Source organism: Aythya marila (genome assembly GCF_965140915.1).
Source record: "Aythya marila genome assembly, chromosome: 1".
NCBI lineage: Eukaryota > Metazoa > Chordata > Aves > Anseriformes > Anatidae > Aythya > Aythya marila.
Genome location: NC_139042.1, coordinates 126,109,038 through 126,126,081, shown reverse-complemented (window position 1 = coordinate 126,126,081; position 17,044 = coordinate 126,109,038). Strand labels below are relative to the sequence as shown.

Here is a 17,044-nt window from a genome sequence, read left to right as displayed (position 1 = left end):
AAGGCAGGGGAATGATCTTGCATCCTTAGAAGACATTCGTCTTCTATATGGCTGACTGGAAGTGGCTGTACGATTTGAATTTGCTTTCTGAATGAAAGCTTTTACAGCTCCATTTAATTACTTCAGTCTCCACCATAGGGGTTTATAAGTAGACTGCAATTTATTGTAGTTTTCAAGAGCTAGTAGCTGCCTGCTTAGGTTCAATTGAAAAAGTTTCTGCTCCTACCTAGTGGCAGTTTAATAGCCCAAGAATGGTTAAGGATGGAGGGGACAGAGAGGCACAGAGAACTGAAGGCAATTGGCGGAGGTAGTCCTGATGATAAGGAGTAGAAACTGTCCAAGGAACTGGGATTCATAACCCGCAACCTAGTGACTGTATCCTTTTACTTTATCCTTTTACTCATGGTGCCTTTGGCTCCTGCCAGGATATAATTGCTGAGATTTGGAGGACATTGCATTAAACTGCCTGGCTCCAGGAACTGCTCTTTAGAAGTGCAGTTGATCCTTGAGAAGAAATGTCAGTGTTAAAAGTGGCACTGACTGCGAACTCCAAAGCAATGAAACAGCATCTGAGAAAATTTCAGCTCCAATGCTCAGTAATGAGTAGATAATGCATCACTGCTTTGCTTTGTGTAGCCTTTCATACAGACTGAATCACTGTATGCATGCTTCAGGAAGTTAAATAACGCTTTCAAAATTAATGACATCAGCAGGAGAAGGAAATTAGGAGATGAAGACACAGACAGGCAAGAGGACAGTTTCTGAGGAGAACTGGAAAGTGATAGAGAGTTAATGAACCAAACAGAAACTGGAGCAGGCTGTTGTTTCAGAAGCGTTTGTAGAAAAGGTTTCTATCTCCAACATTAGTAGAAATCAAGCACATGATCAATTCACCTTTTAAGATAAACTTGAAGTAAAACTCCTCCTCACTGAGTATTTTTTTGTTGCTGTTTCTTTAGTATAGCTTCATTTTTCTAGAGAGGAGGATTTCTAACTCATGGATGGGATATGTTTGTCAACACAGGTTCTGAGTCTGCTTCTCCACGTGGCACCTTGGAGCTTCTAGCTGGCACCATTACCTCCAACGAGTGGAGCTCTCCCACCTCCCCTGAGGGGAGCAACGACTCAGGGGGCAGCGAGGCCTTGGACAAACCAATTGACAATGATGCTGAGGGTGTATGGAGTCCGGACATTGAGCAGAGCTTCCAGGAAGCGCTAGCCATCTACCCACCATGTGGACGGCGGAAGATTATCTTGTCAGACGAAGGCAAGATGTATGGTAAGGAGAAAGAAAGGACACGTCACCAAATTTCAGGCAGCCTACCCTGTGCAAGTCAGTTCTACCACTCATGTTCTGAATGAATTCTTTCTTCTCAAGCTACCCCAAATTGATGCAGTTGGTCACTTCAAGTTGTATTTAGGAAAATTCACAAAGGTTTTAATTAGCATAAGATTTTAACATCTGTATATGCATATGTGAAAATCAGAAAGAATTAGAGATTGGATGCCAGGGGAATCCAATTGGATGCCTTACTGATTTTCAGGGGAAAATCAGTAAGGTAGCTCCCAGAGTTGGTCATGCTGTTGAATTAAATTTTGGGAAGATGGCTCCATGAAGTGACTAAGTCTATCTTTTAAGGTATCTCTCACTGCTGTCCCCAACATTCTTGTTATTCTAACAGGTAAAGGCTTGTGTGTCTGTTGCTACGAGACAGAAATTCAGCTCCTGAACCTCCCACTGATCCTGGTGGTGGTGTGCAAGCAGCTACAGTTAGTTTTTTAGTTACACTTTTGTGATCTTCAGAAGGACAGAAAACAGACTCTTTTGGATGCACCCTTTCATTGTAGCTAGCCATCTTTCAGTTCTGGCATGAATGCCTTTCACCAGTGAGTTGTTCTCAGCTAGCTAGCTAGTTACCCAGTCCTGAACACAGAATTGCTGGCTTGCAGTTGCAGCAGAAGTCAACTTCTTAGGTAGTAGACATGATTTTGAATTAATCTTTTGACCCATTCCACAGTTAAGCAATATTTCTTGTTTTTTGTCCACAAAAAAAAACAAGTCCAACCTGCATTCTATACCTCAGAGTTTTGGAAGGAGTCACCTGGTACTTCTATGACTAAAAAGCAATGCTCAGGTTAAGAGTGCATAGTTGTTTTTAGTTAAAAGTCCAAGGTTAAAACTGTGCGCTAGCAAGGATCTTATGTAAGGCAGACCTCTCACTGCCCAGTCAGTGTTTTTTTTTCCCTTTACAATTGAATCTGTTTCTCTTTGCACACATGGGAGTGCCCTGCTCTGAAGTTTCATATAGAACATTTCACAAGTCATTCTGTAGATTTCTGTCCACCCATCGGGCCATTGTTCTTTGAACTAGGGATTAGATTACCCTCATTAAGGGGGCAGGAGTGGGATTTTGTTTACACAGCTTTATCTGCAATTCATGTTTTTAATGGTTACATGCATCAGTATATCTGTAACAGAGCAATGTATGTTGAATAAGACTGATCACCCTAAATTGCAATAAGTGTCAATATTCAGATGTAGACATCCATTTTTGCCCTATGTTGGCACTAATACTGTTATGGTTATGCCATGGAACTGCCCAAGGAACTGATCCGTAATACTAACACAAAGAAAAAGGGTGAAAAAGTGAACTTCAGTTTACATAGGGCTGATGGTATGTTTCATTGCCCAGCCACACAATTGCTTGTGCTGATATTTAGAGAAGGGATGATGGGAATGGGAATGAGGATCTATAACTAAGGTGAGCATAGGACTGCTTCTAAAATCTTACTTGAAAATCTATCCCATGGTGCTTTATGGTAATGAAACAGAGGTTAGAGACATGTTCCTTGCTGCTGTAAGTCTGTGCTGCTTTTCATGACAGCTGACTTTTAAAATTACTGGTGAAAGTGTTGTGTTTAAAGACTGTCTTCATTCACTAATCATTCTGTGCATAGCCTTTGAACTACTTCAGCTTTGGGGTTAATATGTCAGAGCAGGGAGTGAAATGGACTGGAAAAGAAATGAGAGAGCAAAAGTAAAAGTGAAGTAGAATGAACTACAGAAGCAAATGAGAATTAGCTGGAATTTTGTGGAAAGTCCCTAACTGCACTGGTGAGTTGGAGAAGGTAAATAACCTACTTGCAGGGTAAAAAGTTTAGGCTCAGCTCTGGGAGATGAAATGAACAAATTTTCTTCAACCCCTTGCTCATTACTCCAAATAGGACAGTGTCCCTGCTTGCCTTCAGTGCACCTGTTCCCAGCATGGATAGTTAGTTCAATGAACTCCTGACAGACGCCTAGGCTCAGATTTATGCCCTCCTTTGCTTACTAGTCTCTAGGATCCATGCCAAAGAAGCAGGGCGCAGCCTGGGATCTATAGAAAGATATGACCGGGCAGGGAGAACAAATATAGTCCCTGATTTCATCTTCTCAATGCTTATGAGCCAGGTCCCAGAACAGGACAAGCTGTAGGTGGAGCAGGACCTGCCTCCAAGGGAAGGTTGATTAGCTGTCCTATGACTGGTTTGCACATAACACTTCTCAAGTCTCATTCAGTAAGTTACAGAGAAGCGCATATGCACCTTTTTGAAAAATGTGAAACACAGAATGATAGAATATCCCAAGTTGGAAGGGACCCACAAGGATCATAAAGTCCGACTTCTGGCTCCACACAAACATTTTCATTGTTTCCCAGTAAGAACTGGGTTGGTACTATTCTGGATGGTGTACTGTCGTGGTACTATTCTGCATGATGTTTCATTTCCAAGGATCTCTTCTGTGTGTGATTTATATAGTTTTCACCTGGTGGGAGGCAATTTGTTATCAGTTTTAAATTAGTAGCTATTACCAGTGAACATGTTGAACAAGCTAAAGTGCACCAGGCCATTATGAAGAACTTGTGCTGTTTTGTTTGAAAACATTTAAAATTGCACCAAAATGTGCAGTTCAGCTTGTACACTGGCCTCATGGTCATGTTCCCTACCCTCTTCAGAATTCACATGCTTTTTGTAGCTCTTCAGGTGACATTCCACTTATTGCTGCTGTATGGAATGCATCATGTGGACATGATTCCTGCTTCACCTGCAAGCCAGTCAAGTTCTTGATGCCTTTGCCATTTTCTTTTCTTTCATTATCTTTTTACCTCCTAGACATATTGTACTGCCATAGGCAGCATCCTGATTGGATAAGCTTATACCACAACACTGCTTACAATGCAAGCCCTCGCTCTCCCTACCAATAGTCTCTGCTTACCACCTGCTTGAGGCATGAAAAGCTGTGTTGTCATATATGGGATCCTGTTATGTTGATCTTTCTATTCACTTTAGTATCAGTGAGTCCAGTACACCCATTAACTGGCTGATCTGCTGCCTTCTGGTACCACCAAGGTCTTGCAAGGATAACTCTCATAATAGTGCTTCCTACTAGAATAACACGGGAGTACAGTATTACAGATCTGGCTTTTACATTGTCCATCTGTTTTTATGTGGGAGAAATAATACCTATATCATTTGTCCCAAATAAACAATCACATAGTTCAGTGTTACAGTCATTATTTCCTGGTATCTTCAGTATTGGTCTGGAGAAAGAGGAGAGAAAAACATTAGTACCTTTGTGTGATTTGCATGAGGATCCTTAAGAGTGAGAGTCTCCCAACACTAATGAGCATGGAGAAATAAAAAGTAACGAGCAAAGTGAGATTTAGTTTAACAAAACACTGCTGAGCGGGCTTAGCCAAACAAACTTCTGAACACTGAACAAACATCTGGCTTAGAGCACCTTTTTGTAACATGAGCTGGAATCGGCCACTGTTCTGAAGGAGGCAGTAGTTCAGCAGATAGCTTTCAAATGGCTCAGTAACTTCTGTGCTGAGCAGGGTGGAGCAGATAGCTGAGAGCGCTCATCTCTCAGTCTGGTGCCATCTATTTGTTTCTTAAAGTCCTGATATGGCAAAGAGCAAATATCAAAAGATGCTCAAAACTCAGTCTGAGTGACAGGAGAAACATAATTAACCATGTTAATAGTTAAAAACCTAGAAGAGGCAGTGAACTGCAAAGATTTGAACTTGCAATATGAAATAAGCTGCTATAAAACGTCATTCTGATGCTGAAAACCTCCACATCTCAGGTAGTTCTTCCTACCCCTGTTCTGAAGTGTCTAGGTAAATTGTAGAATATAGTCTTCATTTCAAAGGGATATGTTACCAGTTAATATTTTTTCCCCAACCTCAGAAATTAATCTAGTAAGTCTGAAAAGCAAACAAACCCAAAGAAACAAAACATATACTGCCTGTCCCAGTTCAAAAACAATTTTCCTCCATGAGTGGAAGGAGGAATATTACAGCTATTACTATTGTAGAAACCTTCAAGACCTTTAATGCTTTCAAGGTCTTAATACTTTATTCTATAGCTAGTTCAGAGTCTCGCCTGATATTGTTTCAGTCAAAGCAATTGGAATATGCTGAGGATACACTCAGTTGCCACTGAACTGCCTGGCTGAGGTAACCGCAAAACTTGGATTTGAGCTGTGATATCTGTCAGGGAAAAAAACTAATGCAGTTCCTATTCCTTCCATTATCTTGACCTAATGAACCATAGAATGTCCCTTTATCCCACAGTTTTGGTAACAGAATGCAATCTTCCATTTTAGATACTAGAAGGTAGACAAAACATAGATTTTGTCAGGATGCAGACTTTTCCATCTTCTGTTCTTTTTCTGGGGATATGTATGATGTTTTTGGAGTTGCTTAATAACAAGGCTTAGTTTCACTGAGTCAGTTTTCCACTTTGCTTATGTGTAGTTCTAGTTCTTTGTTGTTAACTAGGTGGAACCAGGTTTCTGGAGACTTTTGCAACAAATAAAACTTCTGCTGGAGTTTGTCAAATTTCTCCTTCCATCTCCTTTCTAAGCAGAATTTAGTTTTCTTAATATTAAATTATATGTCAGTTTAACTGCTCATTTTTCTATGTGAACATAAAAACAACTTTTTTTTTTCTATGTATTACAAGCACTTCCTGAGTATTGAGGTATTTACCACTTTTGAAATGTCTACCAACTAGGAAACTGCTTGCAATTGCAATTAATATAACTGATAACACTGGCTGTGGCATTTTTCCTTAACATGCTTGGTGAACAGAAATAAATTAGTAGTTTTATTGTGCCCTACATGTTATCTAAATGACTGTGAGTACTTTCTTTTTCTTCATTCTGCTGTTTAAACAACGGGCATTTCCTTTTCATGTCCCTTTGTGATTTTAGCAATTTTGTAGTCCCATTTTTATACGTCAGGCCTAAAACTAAGTATGTTTTGTGGAATCGAGATTTTCCCACTGTGTCTGTCTGCAGCCACAGAGCTTTTCTCATGTTGATGTAACTTCCTTCATTAGCAACAGTGCACTGCTTTTTTTGGCTCTTCCTTTGGCTTTTTCATTTCTAAATTTCAAATGTTTAGTAATTCTCCAAGATAGAGCTAATCTGTAGCAGTTTACTGTCAGCAGTGTAATTCTTTGTTATAAATTGCACAGAGTTTAAATCATTCCTGGTTTAGTAAGCCAGTCATGTGCTTTGTAGTTGCGTCCACTCCTTCTGTCTTGTTACCTGAGAGATGGTTTCAATTTAATTTGTCAGCCTTTTCCTTTGTTTCAAGTCACTGCTTTATTTTCTGCTGTGCTTCTGGGTAACTATGTGTTTCCAGTTGTTTTCTGAAAAGTTTAGTAGAAAGCCCTAGTGTTTCTTTCCATTTTAAAAAACACTATTCCTTCACAATTGAATCCAAATATTTGCTAGTATGCTCTTAGATAAATCTGCTCTTAAATAAAGAAAACATTTGTTTATAATTTCAGTTTCAATCCAAAACCTGGGAACAAAATCAGATGTGGAAAATGAAAATTAATCAAGTCCAGTGGCTTGGGTTTCTTTTTGCCTGAAAACAAGAACATGTAAATCTCTTCTGGCCAGGCTTTTGCAAACACATTACCAGAAGGATCTCAAAAACATGGATTGAGTTCTAAGAAGAGCAATGAGCATACCAGACTTAACATTGAACTCTGGGAGTTGAAGGGACTGATTTAGGAGGAAAGATTAAAGTAGCTAAATATACATAGCTTGGCTAAGTGATGACTGAATGGTGGGGGGTGGGGTGGATACATAATAACAGTCTAAAAATATTTGAAGGGTGTTAACATTTAGGGGAGAGAGAGGGATTTTATGTGGAACATGTGAGCATGACTAGGATTAATGGTAGAGAAAAAAGGAATATAGGATGGATATCAGAAGAAGTTTCATGATAGCACAGTGTTCAGTACTGAGAGATCTCTTACATAAGGAGATAGAATAGAAAAGCTGTTATTTGAGATTTTTAAAATTGTATCAGATAAAACTATTAAGAAATGTATTTGTAAAACTAGTGCTAAAGTATACCCTAGTGTAGCAGAGTTTTGTATAAATGAGACTGATTACAGATTGGATATAATTTTATACGGCATTGTAATAGAGGAAATAGAAAACTGTGGCCATTAGTTGGTGATTAAATATTGCTTTCCACTTTGAATATCTGTGGATTTTTTTTCAAAATTGTTAGTAATATGTTACATACTGTTTGTGGGTTCATTTGAACCAAAAAAGTTAATTAGACCAATGAAGGCACAGACTTCTCAAGCCTGCAACAGGAAAAGCAAACTTCAAGATAAATACAAGGAATGCTTTCGCAGAATGTCTTAATTCTGTTGATTATTGAGAGGGATGATAGCATTTCTCAAGCAAGGGTTTGCATCTACAAAGAGCTGATGAGCATCAATGCACAGATTGCACAGGAAAAAATTAGCCTTTTTTCTTCTACAGTGCAAGTAAATAAAATCTGTCACATGAATGAAGTCTCCCTTAAAGGTGTGTCTTAAAGCTGGAGGGCAGGGGTGATGTAAAACTTAGCAAAGCTTTATGTAATTGCATATCAAAACATCCCTGTGCATTTGTTAAGCAAAATGAAGACAAGTCAACATAGCCTTTTGAGGTTCCAGCGCCTTAAGGGGTGGCCCCAAAAGGAAGGAAAGATGCTTGATCAGAAAAATACTATTACAGCTATAAGATGAGGAAGCATTCTCATTTGTACAGGATCCAGCTAATGAACACAGGAGAACTAGGACTGTGTGTTGGTTTTAACAGTTGCTCATTAGCTAATCCATAACAAACCCTGTATTGTCTGTGTACAGCAAAGATCTGGGCAGCAAAACTGTGAAGGCTGTGTGTAATTTGTACCCAAACAGATGGTCTCACAAGTCTATTGGTCACTGGCAGAGCAGACTTAAACCTCTGGCCTGGGTGCACCTGCTGCTGAAGGGTACATAGCAGCTGTTCCTCATTTTTGTCACCTTGAACTTCTGACCCATCCTCTGGGTACTCCTTCAAATTCTCTGGAGCTTATTGCATGCATGCATACAGACACAGTCTTGCTCTATCCCTAGCTTTTTGAACAGGAAATGTCACTGTTTTCATTGAAAACCTTCCACCGAAAATGTCTTTAAGAATCACTCTCTTCCCCAGAGCATGATTTGCGCAGTAATCACAAATCCCTTTTCAGGAACTTGGTGTCTACAGACTGGAATGCCAGTCGTGTAACCAGCTCTTGATGAAATAACACAATAGGAATAACCCAAACTGTTGACTAGAAGTGCATGGGGCATAGGCCTACTTCTAATCACAGTGGTGTTACAGGGAAACACATGTGTGAGTGTGTTATTTAGCACAATGGTATCTGGAACCTTCACTGGAGTTTCTAAGCTTTTCTTCAACATGAGCAGTGTGTCATCATCTTTACTTGTAGAACTATTTAAAAAAAACAAAAAAAAAAACAAAAAACTTCAAAGCTTATCTCCTCTCTTTCTGGGCATGGAGAAAGAGCCAACTCTAATTAAGCTGTTCATGACTAGCCTGATGTTTTTATGGCTAAAACTGGAGGAAAGTGATTCTAGATACAACAACCTTTGTCTACAAAATAAATGAAACACATAGAAATTTGTGAATTTCCTTCTAGATCCACGTGCATTTTTAAGTATTCCTTGCAGCTTAAATAGCTTTGTCAGCCTCCTGTTCCTGCTTTTGTGCCAGTGCCTGAATCCTGGTTGCCAGCTATCAGGTTACATTATAAACTGTAAGGGAACATGTGTTTAAATAATGTAGAACAGAACTGCTCCAGTGTTAGGTGCAAAAAGAAAGAGGGGGAAAAATCACAAGTCACTGTAAAGAAATGTTATGAACTTGGCACAATTTAGCTATTATCCAGACCAGATTCTGGGTAGCTACCCAGAACAAAGTTCACAGAACAAAGCCTTAATTTCTGTGAAGCTTTTCTGTCCACGTTCTCTTATAACCAGCAATGATCAGTTCTTAATTTTCACCTCTTAGAGAATGTGTTGACCTGATCTATGGAATAATCTGGTGAGAGGGAGTTAAGGAAAAAGGCAAATGCATTTTCAGGAAGAGTCAGCCATTCAGTTAGGCTCAGCTTCCCATAAAGCTATAACCTGATGTCTTAAAGTAATCTTCCGCATACAAAGAAGGACTGGGTCCTGGTGTTCAGGTTAGTGAAGCAGTCAGAACACAAGAGCTAAACTAGACCAGACCAAATGCCTAGAGAACTGAATAGTCCTGTGTTGGTCATGCAGCAACTGGCTGAATGGATCTCACAGATCCCTTTTAGCTCTGATTTCTGTCATGGCTGGAACTTTGAATATTTGATTAGCGTGCCATCAGGGCACATGCTCAAGAATAGCACTTGGGCAGAAATCTTCAAGAAACAGTGTACTGTTGGTGCCAACAGAGGCAGTTGAGTGAAAAAGCAGGAGGACGAGATGTGCTGAAGTTTTGGTATCCTTTGAGGCATTATCACTGAGGACTACTGAGAGTTGCTTTCAGATGCCCTTCAGCTATTGGAAGTTACTGAAACAGGTGGGCAAAACATTAATTGACCTAAAAGAGAGTTTAGCATATGTCTGATTGTGTAATGTAGAACTTGGATTCATGGGAACTAGAGGATGTTGTTATAGTTAAGCATAGGTTTCAGTGCTACCCTCAATGGTCATGCTTTTCTAACAACATGGGCCTTAGTGAGGAAAATATTCTTGTGCCTGTACAACATTGTCATTCTCAGATGACCTATGAGAATGAAAGTTTGACATGCCTTTCCATGCGTGATTTTTACTGGCTCTTTTGTGTGTTACCTGATGCCATGCTTTGTAGCATATTCAAGACTCATTACTCCGTGTAGCTGCTTTGGTGTGATTTTGGGATTTCCCAGACAAAGTCAGTCTAAACAATTTATTTAAGATTCTCATCAGTCTTGGTTCCTGCCTACGTACTGGATCAGCTTACATTTCTATGTCCTGATGCGATAATGTGGGAAAACAAAGCTGATGAGGCTGTTCAACTGATGCACTGAAAAACACTGTACTCAAGGCTGAGGGTTGGTGCAGAACTGCGTAGCCTGGAGCTTCCCATTAGGGTAATGGTGAAGGATTGCTACATACATGCATTGCTGCACTCCTTTCCAAGGAATAACCTCCCATACCTTTGGGGCAGTAATTAGGAGTTACTTTAATTCTGTCTTCAAACAAATGAATAAAGGACAGGAAGAGCATTGCCCATACTCTTACCAGTCCATGTTCTACAGTTAGGTGGAATACAATTCCAAGCTGCAGTTTCCCTGCTGGCAAAATTGTTTTAAGAAGATCTACTCTGATTCTTACTCTATTCTATCTACTGTGCCAGCACTGTGGTCCACAGGGCCACAAAAGGAACTGACTGAAAGGAAAACAAAACAGAAAAACAGAAACCCAGAACTAACCAACCAACCAACCAACAATCCCTATCCCCAACCCTACTGCCGCAAAAAAACAACCGAACCCAAACAAACAAACAAAACCAAATACCATACACCAAATAAACAAAACCAACAAAATCCAAGGGGGGTGCTTATTTTTTAATTTTGGCAATTAGAGTAGTATATGTCTACTCTCCCTTCCATCCTCTTTATTTCAGAAATTTAGTTGGAATCACTGCACACAGGAGATAATGAAATACTTTATGGGCAGAAATGACCAGCTGAGGAAAAGGGAAGCTCTTCAAGTTGAATGAAGAATTTGTTGCTGTAACTACTCACAAGGTGACTGACTTTTCACCTATCTCCACTCATTATTTGGAACCAATAAGAAGCTACCCAAACCCTGCAGACTCTGTAATTATTAACCCTCATTCATGTACCTTGCATGAAACATCTTAAACTGGCCATCAAGGAAGAGCAGTTTCTGAATGCAGTTAGCCCTTTTTGTGTTTCTAGGTTTGGGTTTAATTTATACAGTGAAAAAGAGAATTGCTCTTCTCAGGAAGACTTTTTATGTGAGACAGTTTCATTTTTTAGATCGGTTATTAAATGAAACACTTGAGTTTTATGACCATAAGCAAATTTTACCTTATATGAGGGGATGAAATAATATTTTGTCACCTTTGCAAAGTACATTTAGATTCAGAGTTGAAAAGTGCAGCATCTTTCCAAACAAGTGTATGTCTAATGAAGAGATGCTGGTCTAGCTTAACTAACATGTTCTGCCCCAGCAAATAAAGCTTTAACTTCTTTAAAAGTCTTCTTAACAGCTTTAAAACTTCTTTAACCGGGTTGTTGCACTCAAAGAGTCAACAACTCAGTGTCCAGCTGGAAACAAGTGGCAAACCTGAGGAGACAGTATTGGGAATGACACTATTTAACGTCTTTGTCGGTGGTACGGAAAAGTGAGATTGAGTGTACCCTCAAAAAGTTTGCCAATGTCACCATGCTGTGTGGTGTGGTTGACATACTGGAAAGAATGGATGCCATCCAGAGGGACGTGGACAGGCTTGAGGGGTGGGCCTGTGAGAATCTCATGAGGTTCAACAAGACCAACTGCAAGGTCTTGCACTGAGGCCAGGGCAATCCAAAACACAAGTAGGGAGAAGAATGCATTGTAAGCAGCACTGGTAAGAAGGACTGGCGGGTATTGGTTGACAGCAAGCTCAACATGAGCCAGCAACGTGCGCTTGCAGCCCAGAAAGCCAACTGTATCCTGGGCTGCATCAAAAGGAGCATGGCCAGCAGGTTGAGGAAGGTGAATCTTCCCCTCTACTCTGCTCTCAGGAGACCCTACCTGGAGTAATGCGTTCAGCTCTGGGGACCCCAACAAAAGAAGGATATGGGCCTATTAGAACGAGTCCAGACGAGGGACATGAGAATGATCAAAGGACTGGAATACCTCTCCGTATCGAGACAGGCTGAGGGAGTTGGGGTTGTTCAGCCTGGAGAAGATTCTTGGGTGACCTTATAGTGACCTTCCAGTACCTAAAGAAGGCCTACAAGAAGGCAGGAGAGGGACTTTATCAGGTAGTGTTTTGATAGGACAAGGAGTAATGGCTTTGAACTAAAAGTGGGTAGATCTAGTCTAGATCTAAGGAACAAATTCTTTACTGTGAGGGCGGTGAGGCAATAGAACAGGTTTCCCAGAGAAGCTGTGGATGCCCCATCCCCAGAAGTGTTTAAGACCAGGTTGGATGGGGTTTTGAGCAACCTAGTCTAGTGGGAGGTGTCCCTGCCCATGGCAGGGGGGTTGGAACTGGATGGTCTTTAAGGTCCCTTCCAGCCCAAACCATTCAAAGATTCTATGATTTTGCTTCATTTCAGAGGATGGAGGAGCTGAGCAATTTGCACAGTCAAATAATGAAAACAGATATATCAAGACAGAGCTTAAGATGATGTGGTACTGAGCACTTCATAAAAATGCTTGCATTTATATGATTTTTTTTATTTTTTTTTCAGAAGGACTAGCTCAGCTTTTTTTCTTGAGTTTTCATCTCAAAATTTTATTGCAGGAACTGCAATGATCTCAGAGATTTTTCTCATGGAAGGTTAAAACAGAAAATTAAAGAATGATAGGAGTGATGAAACTCATCTCACAGCTGGATATAAAGTTCTCTGGTATGTGTAACTGTGCTACAGGAACTCAAACTTGACTGCTAAGCACTGTAATTCTGCAGTGGCAGGGGAGAGATGTCTTCATAGTATAGACCAGTGCGCTGCAGTAAACTACTATGTTTTTCTATGGTCTGTTTCATGCAAAGGGTCTCAGTATGATGATCATAACTATGTATTAAGTTTTTTTATTGCTTCCTGAGTATGTCTGGATTCAGTATAGAAGTTAGGAAGAAAAATACAGGCTGTTAAGAATTGTGAAAGAAATTTGATCAGAGTTAAGTTTGTTAATATATCATTTAAAGAGTTGTCTGCAACTCTTGTCTCAAAATGAACATGCCACTCTTGAGATTGTACACTGTTATTGGGGCCACTTGCCACATGGATTTGCCACAGCTGCAGTCCAGATTAATGGGAAGAACAAGACACCATGCTGCATTATTTGCTCAGTATATTTAATTTATAGTTACTGTTGAAGACTACAGAACAATGAAGAGCAGACATCAGAGTTTAGAGATTAATGGTTGGGAAGCTGAGGATGTAGGGTCTCAGGGAGGGGTGAATAGAAAGATTGTTACCACATTTTTCTTTTTTTATTAACTTTGGGGATAGCCTTAACTCTGGTATTGGAATTATGAGTAGAAGCAAGAGCGGAAGCAAAGGGGGGGGGGAAATTGAGCCTTTCAAAGAGCCTGGGTGCTGAACATCATCGCTGTATTATATATGTGATATACAAAGACAAAATTCAGAAAGAGGGTGAGAAGGAACTGTAGAAGAGATAGAGTTCAAAGTCTAAAATTTCATAGACAAGTTCACTAATTAGAAGATTTTAAGGTTGAAAACAAGCAAGCTAAGGAATCAAGAAAGATGTGACATTAATGATTGCCAGCAGTCAAGGAAGATAGGAAGGGGTGAAGGGAACCCAGGCCAGAAAGGGAAAAGTCACATGCTGCATTTTATCTGGCTTTGGACAAGTTAGGCTGGGAAACTGGGAAGCTAGCAGAAGATTCTCACCAAGTCTTGGGTAGGAAAAAATGATTTGTGTCAGAGCGATCTAATAAAATCAGCATAAAAACTAAAGTTAAGGATGATATCAGTAAGAGTTGAGTGTGCATCTTGCTGAGAAGATGGGATTAGCCAACAGAAAGACAAAAATGTGGTTTTGAAATATGCAGGCCTGTTTGTGGAAAAGGTGATGCCCAGGAAGGCATTTAGTGTAGATGGGAGGAGGAAGCAATGCATTGAGTGGCAGAAAATAAGGCTGTACAAGGAAGTAGGGACCAGGGCAGAGGCCAGTGTCAGTTAATTCCATATTGTACATGCTCTCATGAACATTATATGGTTTTGTATTGTGTCATTCTGTAGTAACTTGCTGGATGTTTAGTTTTGTGTCATATTCACAGAATCACAAAATCATCGAATAGGTTAGGTTGGAAGGAACCTTAACGTTCATCTAGTTTTGGCCTCCCCCCCTGCCCCCATGATGGGCAGAGATGCCACCCACTAGATCACGTTGCCCAGGGCCTTATCCAACCTTATCTTGAACACTTCCAGGGATGGGGCATCCACAGCTTCTCTTGGAAACCTGTTCCAGTGCCTCACCACCCTGAGAGAAGAATTTTCTCCTAACCTCTAATCTAAATATCCCCTCTTTTAGTTTGAAGTCATTCCTCCTTGTCCTGTCATTGTCTGCCTGAACAAAATGTTGCTCTCCATCTTTTTTTATAAGCCTCCTTTAAGTATTGAAAAGCTGCAATAAGTTTACCCAGAGCCTTCTCTTCTTCAGGCTGAATATCCCCAGCTCTCTCATTCTTTCTTCATAGGAGAGGTGCTCCAGCCCCTTGATCATCTTCGTGTCCTTACTCTGGACCTGTTCTAACAGATTCACATTCTTCTTGTGAATTCTGAAATGATAGTTGAGATGGCTTTCTTGACCTTGCTTTGATTAACCTTTCACTGGATACACCTGGATAGGTGCTTTTTTAGATCTCTTGTCTTTGCTGCACTTCACAGGTAGGTAGGTGCACACAGTAGCTTTTGGAACAGAACAGAACAGGTATCACTATCAAGAAGCAGATACTTTCATGTAGTTTCCTTCTGGAAGGATTTTGCAGAAATCACAATGAGTTCTTTGCTCTCATCCATCACAGAAGAGTGTTTTTAGTTCTCCTACCTGTCTTTGAAAATAGGTGTGCAAGAAATATCAAGGCTTAAAGAGAAACCTTTTCCGCCTCTTGTACAAGCAGTAATATACTAGTACTAGCAGAAAGCCAGCATGAAGCTTTGAGGTGGGCTTGGAAATGCTTTCTATCTGTGGAATTTCCGTCATTTTTTCCCCCTCTCCCTTGGATGTAGACACTTCTCTCCTCTGACACTGAAAGGCTCACAACTGTAGAAAGAATGGAGAATCAAAAAGTCACTTTACTCACTTCTGTTAGCAGTGTCTTCCTGGTAGCTGCTGAAATGCACAGTTTTGCAATTCAGTGTGAGAGCGAGTGTGAGTTAAATTGATGTCATCAGAAATTTATTTGTGAGGAGTGAGAAGTAAAGAACATGAGAGAGTATCTCTTTACTTCTCTCTCTCTCTCTCTCTCTTTTTCATGTCATGCTTACAAGGGGAAGGCTTCAGGGGAGGATAAAGAGCTTTTGGGTCCTGGGCTGCAGTTGGTATGTTGGCTAGAGCTTCATGAAACCCAATGCGTGGTTTCGACAGAGGAGGCACAACTGTTGGCAGGTTCTGGTGACCATGGCAGGCCTCAGCAAGAGTTATTCTAAGAACACAACATATGATCAGATTACTGAGGGACACTTTACACGGCTCTAAAAAATGAACCATCCAATGTTTTATGACAGCTCTGCCTGTTGTGGCCAAGTGAGGAGTGCTACCCTTTGCTTACCCAACAGCCAGAGCTGTGAAACAAATAAAATGCTTGCCATAGGCTATGAGCCTTCAGACTTTCAGTAGAGTAACACCTGCTTACATCTAACTTCTGATAAACAAAAGACACTTAGGACTTGTTTCTCTTGCAGTTTTGGTTCATGGTAATTTAATACATTCTTGCTTCAGAGATTACTGAGCTTGGCAATTTGCATAGTTCCATCTTTAATAATCCCTGTGTTGATAATGTCTTTGTGGGGGTGGTCTGTTTTTTTTTTTTTGCTACCAGTATCTTTATTTGCTTAACATACTCTGCCACCTTTCTTTTTTTCCTGGTTTTGTGAGGACACAATTCTGGAAGAGGAAGTCTTGTACATTTATATGAAAGCTGGCAAGCAGGAAAGTGAATTCTAAATCTGGAAATTTGGGGGATGCATATTTAAATGCTCTCTCTCTACAGAATTTCTACACCAGCTTCTAATATGTATAATTTTTACAATAGTTTCCCTTCCTCTCAGTGTTTTTCAGTGTAATGCATTGCCTGCTTTGCAATATTTGCTGATTTTGTCGAAGACAAAGAGTTAAACATACACTGTAGGAAACAATTTCCACTTCCAAAGGCTCAACTTCAGTTTATTGCCTCTCCAACGCATTTTCCAGTCTCAGCTTCCCTAGTTTTATTCACTTAGTCCCTCCTAGTTCCTCTGGTGATGTGGCAGATAATGCAGTTTTTTTCCTCCAGTGCTCCTTATTTCTTACTGTGCCTCTACTCCTACATGGGTTCTCCTTGGGCTGCAGTTGTTTCAGAGTTGTCCCTGCTCTGGCATGAGTCCTCTACAGGCTGCAGTTGCCTCTGTAGTCTCTGCCATGGAGCACCTCTTTCCAAAATTACTTTGCCAGCCTTATCCCCAAGAGTATCTCCTTCCACATCTCATCCTTTTTTCCTTTTTTTTTTTTTTTTTTTCTCCAAATATATCTTTTCACACATCTTGCATGTCTCCTTTTGCACATCCTCACATCTCCTTTTGGTGATTCCTTTCGTCTGTCTCCTCATGTGTCTCCTGCCTCTAGTGGCTATTGCCCTTTCTGAAATGTTTGAGCAAAGGTGGCATGTGGTTCTCTGACTGGTTAAGGTTTTGGTACATAAAGGGATGTTTTCATCCATTTTGGAGATGGC

The 17,044-nt window shown here is 40.3% G+C and overlaps 1 protein-coding gene across 4 annotated transcripts in view; it reads left to right on the top strand.

Annotated features, from left to right (window-relative positions):
• The first annotated feature begins 1,146 nt into the window (after positions 1-1,146).
• TEAD4 (TEA domain transcription factor 4) overlaps positions 1,147-17,044 on the top strand; it is a 45,646-nt gene continuing 29,748 nt past the window's right edge. The window contains exon 1 of one of the 4 annotated variants that reach the window (XM_082777493.1): positions 1,147-1,279. In XM_082777493.1, the coding sequence (XP_082633619.1) occupies positions 1,273-1,279 (7 nt within the window). In that variant the 5' untranslated portion in view covers positions 1,147-1,272. Of the gene's footprint in view, positions 1,280-12,885; positions 12,996-17,044 lie in introns of those variants that run through there. The other 3 variants (XM_082777495.1, XM_082777494.1, XM_082777492.1) reach the window with 3 other exon arrangements.